This window comes from Mus pahari, chromosome 14 (assembly GCF_900095145.1).
Source record: "Mus pahari chromosome 14, PAHARI_EIJ_v1.1, whole genome shotgun sequence".
Lineage (NCBI taxonomy): Eukaryota > Metazoa > Chordata > Mammalia > Rodentia > Muridae > Mus > Mus pahari.
Window position 1 is genome coordinate 58,328,437 of NC_034603.1, and position 10,477 is coordinate 58,338,913.

General features: G+C 46.4%; 1 protein-coding gene across 1 annotated transcript in view; it reads right to left on the reverse strand.

Moving 5' to 3' along the window:
- Nucleotides 1–9,622, reverse strand: part of Tom1l1 (target of myb1 like 1 membrane trafficking protein) — a 43,670-nt gene extending 34,048 nt beyond the window's left edge. The window contains exons 1-3 of the mRNA XM_021212549.2: nucleotides 9,541–9,622; nucleotides 6,924–7,008; nucleotides 5,162–5,240 (exon numbers count right to left, since the gene is read on the reverse strand). Of these exons, the coding sequence (XP_021068208.1) occupies nucleotides 5,162–5,240; nucleotides 6,924–7,008; nucleotides 9,541–9,598 (222 nt within the window). The 5' untranslated portion in view covers nucleotides 9,599–9,622. The remainder of the gene's footprint in view (nucleotides 1–5,161; nucleotides 5,241–6,923; nucleotides 7,009–9,540) is intronic.
- Nucleotides 9,623–10,477: the final 855 nt, after the last annotated feature.

Below are 10,477 nucleotides of genomic sequence, written 5' to 3' on the forward strand. Positions count from 1 at the left end.
GGGGGGGGAACCTTTGAAGCAAACGATGGTAGAAGCAGAAGCCACACCCTAGTAAGATTACTGTGTAGTGATGTAAGCTGACTAGACAGAGTGGCAGGGCACATTAGAAATGATGCTGAGCTTGACTATTAAAGCGAGTTTTGAATGGGTGAGATGCTACAGACAAGTGCCTCTATTCCAGTGGTTCTCAACCTTCCTAATGACACTTTCATACAGTTAGTTCCTCATGTTGTGGTGACCCAAACTCCGCAATAAAATTATTTTCGTTGCTACGACCTAACTGCAATTTCACTGTTAATGAAATATCATGTAAATATCTGTGTTTTCTGATGGTCTGAGGCCACCCCTGAGAAAGGGCTGTCTGATCCCCAAAAGGTCTCAACCCACAGATTGAGAGCTGCTGCTCTATTCAATGCAAGTTTATGGGCTTATCCAACTGCTTGTGCGGTCTTGGATAAGATATCTAGTTTCCACTTCTCCCTTTTGTCTGGAGTCAAGTAAATGACGGATTCTTTGCTAAATATTGCCCAAACCAATTTTTATCTTTGGCATACTAATACTTTTTGATAATGGGTAATATTCCTGAAAGGTATATGCATAAAAAATTGGAGTCAACATAGAGTTCTGAGACTGTTAACATCTGGAGATCAGCAAGCATGCCCTTTGTGCTTTTCTGCTCGAATCAAGACTGACAGAGCTCATTATTTCTGTATCATCTCCTCCATTCTGTCTCCAATCCTCACCTCACCCCACCCCTGTCCCCAGCCCCAGCTCACTTGGATTCTAAAACAGACTGTGGTAAATGGACAGAGTTACAGGAGTAGCTTAGCATATTTTGCTATCTAGCTCTGGTGTGCATGTGCTCAGATAGCCTATCTGCCTATCTTTGGAAACATGGTAAGTAGGAATCTGTAATCTGAAGTGGGAGAGAGAACTGAAGGAACCAAGCAACCAAGCAAGGCGGAAGTGAGTGACTCAAAAGCTTTGCCCATCTATTTTTGTGCTTAGCTGAGCAAATCACTTATGTGAACTCGTGGCAACGCTGTCTGCATCACGGACATTGGGCCTCTTTCTAGGAGCTTGCTGCAAGAGCCTGGTGACTGACTGGTCATGTCCTCTGAGAGGGAGGCACAAAGCAGGCCCTCTGCAAATGGTGACCACCGTGACCATCTGTATTGATGGAGAATGTTCTAACACGAAAGAATGTGCTTTATCAATAGAAATAAAAGTTCGTCACACATGGTTAGAAGAGAAAGAGCTATTGGGCAGTTCTGCTTCTCACTGTAGGTAGGTATATCTAAGTCAGGTACAGTGGCAATACTAGATTTCAGATCCATCAGCGCTGTATCTGGACCATCAACTGTGACCACAGCAAGGCAAGGCTACTCTATCCTACTAGCCTCATGTACGGGAGAGCTGTCTTCTCATCTTTCTCATATGATAAGCTACTGGCCGGACACTCACTCACCTGTACATATCCCCTGAAAATCGCTATAGCTCTTTATTGGTGCCTGTTCCATAAAGGACTATTACATTCCATTGCTTCTCGGGAACTTGTTCAACCACTTTTCAGTTGACAATGACAGTGGTATTTGCTGAGGTTAGTCACAATTGACTCATTCAAGAGAGGGCTCTCTAGCTTAGAGCAATAAAGGTTAGTACACTGAATACAAGACAAAGCAGAACTATTGACTTCTTGGGCTGAATGTGTATCTCAGTGGCAGGGCCCTTGTCCGGAATGCACAAGGGCCTGAATTCTACTACATTGTAAAAGAAAAGCAGAAAAAGCTACTGGCTCCTGTATAAAACTCTGCCACTGAGTGTTGGGGGCGGGGGGGGGGGATCACAGTATAGTCAGATTATGTCAAAGACCTAACAAAGGCTGACAAGTCCATGGAGAACTTTAATGACAGAGAGTATTAGAAACATTCATAATTGACTTAGACTCTCATCAGTTCACAGAAATAAGATGGAAAGGTCACCAAGGAGATGACTTATTAAATAGTTTATTAGTAAACTAATAATTGCCTTTGACAGACATTGGGCAATTCGTTCTGTGACTAATTCTGCTCATAATTCAGTTTAGCCTAAGAGGATACAGAAGGCAGGCAGGGCAGAGGCCTTGAATGTGACTCTGAAAGACAACGAGCAAGCAGAGGTGGGGCACACGGGCCATGATGTGTACAACAAGGGGGGTCTACATGCAGCTAGGGAGGGTCAAAGCCCAAAGCCCACTTTGGGAAAACTCAAGACAGATTTCTTCCCCTTTCATGGCCTCTTTTCTATGTTCATGGAATACACACACACATATACACACACACCATACACACAAATCTAGATTCTATATATGAAAGAAAATTTGGTATTTCCCTCTCAGAATCTGGCATACACACACACACACACACACACACACACACACACACACACACACCATCTTATAAGGATGGACTAAGAGGAAAGGGGAGACAATGGCATCTATGTGACATGAAATTCCCCCCCCTTTCCTTATCCTTCTCACTCAGTTCTCTGAACCTTCTGCACTCTCGAGATACTCCAGATCCCTCCAGTTTAGTGCTGTCTACATTCTTTCTACCCTAGGTCTGAAAATACCTTCCATTAGCCCCGGAATCTTCCTGGATGCTAGGAGAAATGGGATGAAGCTCGGGAACGAAGAGGGTAGGAACCTAAACCAATTCAATGTATACTGGATCCACTAATGTTTCTGACTCTGGACTCTGCATGAGGGAAGGTGCTGGAGATACAAATTGTACAGCATGTGGTTCTTACAGACAGGCATAAGAACTGGAGAGGGGGGGGGGGGATGTGCTCAAATTCCAGGAATCGGCAGGGATCTGAGGCGGTAGGAGTGGAGCGGTCCCTTCCCAGCCTCTAATGCCTGCTCTGGAACGCATAACAATGACCACCAACGGGTAAGGACCATGGGAGTCTCCTCATGCAGCCTTTCCCCCCCACCCCCAGTCCTTCATGCAAATAGAGCATCACCAACATCCCAAACTCAGTCAATCAAAACCCTTTACCAGCAAATCCCATCCCACTCCCCAAGGTCCACAGGGAGTAAAGCACACAGGTTCTTTCATCAAGGAACCTGAGAGTGGCTGTCTTTCCGGAGCTGTATCCCTTGGGGAAGAGAGCCCTCTCGCCCCCCACGCACTCATGGTTGGACCTTGGGTCTCCTTGGCTGTTCAGGCTCTTGCTGCCTGCAGAGGCTCCCATCAGAGGAGCAGCAGCTGATGAAGCCATAGCTGCCACCACTGCCACTGTAGCTGCTGTGGAACCTGGGGTCCCGGCTACCGGTAGCCCCGACTGGAGCGCCATGGACCCTGTCTGTCCCAGGCTGCTCTTCACCCTCCTTGATGTGACATACAGAGACATCGATCGGACACAACAGAGAGAACTGGGTGTCCAGACACCCCTGGCAGAGCGGCAGAATTCAATACCACAGCAGATGAAGCACATGAGAGATTCGATTCATTCTTAGAGGAAGAGTAGTATAAAGAAAAGGTATGGAATTTAGACTCTTAGGACTGGGTTCAAATTCCCATACAAGCCTCTAATAGCAGGTTAAGCTTACTAAGTTACTGAACTTCTTTTTCTTTTCTTCTCTTTTCATTATCTGCAAAATGGAACTGATAAGACATTCACCTCCTGGTGGTAAGAACATCAATAACATACCAGGCATTTGTCTGTCTGTCTGTCTGTCTGTCTGTCTGTCTGTCTGTCTCTCCCTCCCTCCCTCCCTCCCTCCCTCCCTTCCTTCCTTCTTTCCTTCCTTCCTTCCTTCCTTCCTTCCTTCCTTCCTTCCTTTTTTTCTTTTCCATTTTTGGCTTTTCAAGACAGGACTTTACTGTGTAGCCCTGGCTATCCTGGAAGTCACTCTGTAGGCCAGGCTGGCCTCGAACTCACAGAGATCTGACTGCCTCTGCCTCCCAAGTGCTGGGATTAAAGGCATATGCCACCATCAGCCAGCTAACACTCTGGGCATTTCTATCCTGGTTCTGAATACCTTGCTATTTCCACAGAAACATATTGCTCCTTTTTCAATCATTCTGTGGTCTTCATGAGCAGGTTGCTATGAGTTAGAGACGGACAAGAGTCCAACAACCAGGAAGTAGATAAATACCTCTAAAACTACAGTCAGATCCCAACTGAAAGGCTTTTTTCTGGATTTGCAGCATGGATACTATTTAACTTATCTCTCTTTATTTAGAGAGTGTCCAAAGTACACACAATGTGATACACTATTTTCCAGGTTTATCTAGAAAGTGGGAACTATGCTCACGTCTGCCTCGTAGACCTCTGGTAAACACCACCATTATTACTCCTAAAAACAATATGATGCTGGCCATGTCGACGTGAGGTCTTCCTTCCAGAAGAAATGAGGAGGCGGCCCCACAGCTCATTTCCAAGGTACAAAGGGCAACTCACCAATGTGACTAAAGAGGTCCCTCAGTCACAACTAGGGGCAAAGAGCTCACATCTATATCACAAAAGGAGCATTTGTGCACAGGAGAACTGCATAAAGTGACAGAGAATGTTCTCCCAAGGACATCCATCAAAAGAGACTCCTTGAAACTTAAAGGGCTGCCAAGGTCTCAGGAACCCTTGAAGGGGCTGGAGGAAGGGAGAAGGTTTTAAGGGAGCTGAGCGGTGGTGGCGCACGCCTTTAATCCCAGCACTTGGGAGGCAGAGGCAGGNGGATTTCTGAGTTCGAGGCCAGCCTGGTCTACAAAGTGAGTTCCAGGACACCCAAGGCTATACAGAGAAACCCTGTCTCAGAAAAAAACAAAAAGAAAAACAAAAACAATTTTCTCCTTTAAACGTGGCCAATGGATACAAACACAGGCTTACTGATCCATGTATCATCCACGGGTTTTTAACCACAAACTCAAAGATCTTGATCAAGACAAACCGATTCTGTGGTAATGATTTCTTTCTACAAAATTAGATGGCACTGTAGTCAACTGACCTCCCTTCTGTAGTTCTCAACAGATGAGGAGCCTTAAGTCACACAGTTCAGAAAGTACTATTAAGGGGCCGTCATCTCTCAGACTAGGAGTGTATTTTTTTTTTAAACTCATTAAGAATGTTAATTGTACGGGAGAAACCCCACAATCCTACTTATAGCATTAAAAGTACTTACTGATAAGGAAAGTTGGATTTCTTTGTGGTTATAGTTTTTGGAGATCCTTTTCTTCAAAGCTTTTACTGCATCTTTTGGCCTATGGCAATAAAGACACTGAAATGAACAATCTGGAGAGAGGCAGTCTCTATGGAAGCAGTGTACAATATGGAAATAGGAATGGCTTAAGCATAAAGGCTGATGTTGATTGTGCTTCTGTCTAAGCTGGGCCGCTTAGCGCACCACCTCTAAGCTTCCTTCCAAAATTGATAGATCACACCACCTGCCCCTTGGGGAGACACAGCTAAGATTTGTGTGTAAGAGGATTACATAAACGTCAGTCATGAAGTGTATACACTGGCTTCTATACACACACAGAATCCGGTTACAGGAAATGTAACCCTAACACAACAAGAGCAAAGTGATCCCTTTAAGATTCTCAGCATTTCCTGAGTACTCCATATGTAAGGGGATATAAGAATGATAGCAATTGGCTAATTTTGGTGTGCTGTAACCTGAAGTTAGGAAGACCTGCAAATAGAGGATCAAAACTCACTTCATAGTAATGAAAAAGGTTCACAGAGGATCTAAATACCACACAGTGTGTGTGTGTGTGTGTGTGTGTGTGTAGTTGTTGCAGGGGAGATACTATGCAAGCTTGAAGATCTGTAAAATCATGGTGGATGGATTACAGCCTACCTGTCATTTTAAGGCCTGGTTAGAAGGTAGAGACTGACCCCTGGGGTAAGCTAATTAGCTAGCTAACTAGCCTTTCTCTACACCTCTGGGTTCAACTGAGAAACCCTGACTCAATAGACAAAGAGGAGAGAAACTGAGGAAGATCTCAGCAGTTGGTATCAGCCTCAGGCCTCCACACTACAGTGTGCTCACACACATGTGAACACATATACATTCCTGCATACCACACAGAGACACATTTAAAAAAAAAAAAATCTGTAAACTCTTAGAAGTGTCAACCATAGGCACTTGCCATGAATATATAGCCAATAATTATTTTACCATGTTTTCTTCATCAGCACACTCTAGACAAAATCTGGTTCTACCAATTATCCTTTGAGAATGTTCAGGGAAATGTACGAGTTCTTCCCCTTTTCTCAGAACCTACAGTTGACTAAAATCAAAGTAGCAGTGCTTGTTGATGACTCTGTTTTTCTTTTCTCTTTGTTATTTAGTGGCCTCAAGTTTAGATAATATATCAATACACAGCACATCTTGTAAGAGCACAGTATGAACTTGGGTGAGCTGGCAGGATGGCAGATAAACACTTGTCCCCTGACAAGGAAAGAAAAGATTGCTCAGTTGTTTCTAGAACAATCAAGATGAGGGTCGTCACCACCCGCCTGGACACCAACCCCCTAGAAGCCACTCAGTTGCCAGGATAGTGTTTCTGTTACATAAAACACTGGCAATCAGAGCATGCGAGCTCTAAAGAAAGAAACAATTTCTCCCTCTCTTTAAAAGATGTCTTGTTTTGTTTTGTTTTGTTTTCCAAAATGAGGGATTTAAGTGAGACAACCGACAAAATTTAAACTAGTAAAGAAAAGGCAAAGAAGGAGACAAGCTCTAGTGACCTCTCGGGGTCCCCTGCATGCTGGAGGAAGTTGTCCCCACTGTCGGCCTGCCATCCTCACAAGGCAGGAAGTACCCAAAGGACAGTGAAGCATTCTGTCAGCCAAAACACCCAAACCTTGGCAATGGAAACCGAGCTGCAGTTCTGATGGGGCTTATCAGGCACAAATGCACAGATAACAGGTAAACTTACCCCTCCTGTGTGGTGTTAATTATGTCACAGATATGCATGAACTGGCCCCAGTCTTCAGTCTGAACTCCAGCAAAGGTAGCCTTTTCTGCAAAGATAAAACTGCTTGTGTTGAGTCTGAGCCGCAATGGAGAAAACAGAACAAAACAAAACAGAACAAAACAGAATCTCATGTCCTTGAAATAATCTGCTTGGGGGTTGCAGGAACAAGTACCATAAAGTTTATGCTACCAAAGAGTAAAGTGATTTCTTTTCTCTTCTCCTGAACCATTCTCAGTAACTCAGGAATCGATCAGAAGCCAAGGCCCGAGTGCTGCTGTTTCAACAGCAATGAGTGAGCCACTAAGAAAGCCACTGCAACAAATCTCCAGTCTCCAGTGTCTTTCAGAAGCCAGAACTATAGATCTGTGGCTTACTGGGCAGCCACGGGCGAGGTGAATGACAGACACATCACTAAGTCTATTCTCCTTTAACCCAGGGTTACAGATGATGAAAGAGAAATTCAGAGAGAGTTAGGAAATTAACCCAGGTTACACATCAAGTATGATGGAGAAATTGCATTCAAATCAAGGTTATTTGATTCCGATATTTATATTTTTAAATTATGTATCGGGAGGGGTGTGAGAAAAAAACAAAAAGGCAGAGCCAGCCCAATTACAGAGCAAGATGACATTTCCGTCTCTAGATGGCTTCATTAAGAACACAGGGCCAAGCCGGGCAGTGGTGGCGCTCGCCTTTAATCCCAGCACTCGGGAGGCAGAGGCAGGTGGATTTCTGAGTTCGAGGCCAGCCTGGTCTACAAAGTGAGTTCCAGGACAAACAGGGCTATATAGAGAAACCCTGTCTCGAAAAATCCAAAAAACAAAACAAAACAAAAAAAACAAAAACCAACCAACCAAACAAACAAACAAAATCTACAGGGCCTGGGTCAGAGAACCGCTAACACATTGGGTCTCAACCCTCCTAATGCTTCAGCCCTTTAGTACACTTCCTTATGTTATGGTGACCTCCAACCATAAAATTATTTTCACTGCCTACTTCACAACTGCAATTTTGCTAGTTATAGATTGCAATGTAAATATCAGTGTTTTCCCACGGTTTTAGATGATCCCTGTGAAAGGGTCATTGGAACCCCTCCCCCAAAAGGGTCTCAACCCACAGGTTGAGAAACACTACTCTACTGTCAGCGTGCTTATTGGCTTCTATGACAAAGATCACCAAGCACGGTGCAAACCATAGTGTGTGGCTTTAATGGAGTTCTAAATGGGCAGAGCGGAGCCATGTTGCTTGTGTCACTAGACACACATCCAGATACCCCTTTCTCTCAACCTGCTCATTCCTAGAGAACTCCTATTCACACTTCAAAGTCCGCTGCTGAGTACGTTTCTCCCTTTTTGTAAGTTTTGTTTGCAAAATACAAACTGGTATCTTTCAATATTATAAAGGTGTCTTACAGTGGATGCGGCAGAATATGGCCATTCTCCTTATCACCAAGGAAGTTCCCCGGGGGATGGGACCATGCCTTCCCGAAAGCATCTAGCTAGTAGTTCTAAAGGTTTTCAAAACTAAGGGATAATCGGACATTGCCAAAGTGCCTTTTGCCTGTGAAGCTTCAGTGAGGATCCATTCCTGCTCGGGACTCTTTCTAACACATACTATTCAGCAAGGAGATGGGCAGTTAGTGATTTTTTTTCCTAGAGGGCAGCTCTCTTCCAGTATTTTAAAGATGTGGAAACATCCCCGCAGCAGTTAGCTTAACTTAACTTCCAATCTAAACTTTCTGAGACTGAGCCTTGGAACTACCAGGTTCATAGGATTTCATCACCCCACCAAGTTCCCAACAGTTTGCCTGTCATTAATACACCCTGGTGCCACTCCCTGTCCCCAAGGGAGGGGGCAGGGTAAAGAAGGGAGCTGAGGTGGCAAAAAGCCAACTGTAGGTAGTCAGTGGCTTCTGCATCCACCTCTGTAATTCAGAACACAAACACAAGGGGTAAGGGAGGACCATGCTGGCTGCGTTGGAGGGTGATGCTTGGCCTAAGAGCCTCGGTGACTGCAGACGGCCCCACTCCCTCTCCGCAGCACCGAGGTTTTTCAATCTCCCTCTTTAAGCAAAAGGCCCACTCAGATCGCTTGGGCTGTGGGCTGGAGAAAATTGGTTTGGAGAAACCTGCCTCTCAAGGTGAGATCACGCCAATTAGCGTCTCAGTTCTCTCTTTCTGGTCTGTAAAATGGGTCTAACAATAGGGTGCTGAGAGCGGACGCACTTTATGAAGAACCTTCCCTGGGTCAAGAAGTTTCCACTTTCTCTTCCCAGCGGTCCCAATACTCCACGCACTACTGTGCTGCAGGTCACCTGCTTGGCTCCACTCGCCCAGCATTTTGAACTTTGCATTTTTTTTTCGGAGAGGTTCTGGTATGAGTGAGCCAAACCCAGAAAGGTGGAAAGTGGCCGCAGGTGGCACGCAGGTGGCGTGGGAAAGCTGCGGGGGAGGGTAGCATTTCCTTCGACTTGGTCCAACTCGCCCCCTCCCACCCCCCAATCGAGAATGGAGTGGAACCGGCAAAGCTCCCACGGTTCCCCAAGCCAGCCGGGACGTTACTCCCTGCGCCTCCTTACCTATGAGGTGACCCACAGAGGTAGCGTAGGGATCGCGGTGACTCTTCCCAAACGCCATGGTCGCTCCAGAGAGCCCTCCCAGGAAATCCGCCTCCACCGCCCTCCGACTCCACCCGCTCCGTGCCCGAGGCTCCTCCTCTCCGCTCCAGCGCTAGGCAGCCTCGGAGAGGCGCCAGGCGGCGAGCAGGGCGGGGACCCGGGGGACTTGGCGCACCTGCCGCGCGCTCCTGGCGCTTCCCGCTCCTCGTGACTCTAGGTGGGCTGCAAGCCCGGGTGGAGTGGTGTGACTCCGCACCCCGGGCCTGCGAACTCGGAGTCCAGCTCCAACATCTCCACCGGAGGGCTGAAGACCGCTCCTCTCTCTTTGGAGACTAGGCAGTGTGGGATTAGTTGCTAACACAGACTCGAGGGTTATTGCTCAGGTTAATTCAGGCAAGGACATAGACCTCTCAAGCCACACACCTCCAAAGCAATGAGACTTCGCCTATCACCACTCCGGAGGTCCCTGAATCGATTTTTTTGCGCCCTGCACTTTAAATCTACGGAACTGGGAGGAGGATGGGCTCTGTCTAGAAGAGCCAAGGCCTCCCTGGAGCCCGGGCCCTTTGTTTTTCTCCGGTTTCCAAGAGGGACCACGGGGCGCCACCACACAAGCTTTTGGCTTCTAGCTCTATCTCCTAGGAACCCTGCTTTGCAGCCTTATGGTGAAAGGAGAGAGGGGCTCTGGCAGGAAATATGTTTGGAATGTAAATCCACATTAAGAAGCCAAACCTCCCTGTTTCTTCTCTGTTTGAACCAAGACTTCTTTCTCCTTATGCGCGCGCGGCGCGGGATAACATCAGATACCCATGCTTCTGGTCTGTAGGATGCCTCCTGAGAGGATGGGCTATTCTGCTGGTAAATTTCGCTTCCTGTAGCTAACTGGGACTGAGCTTCA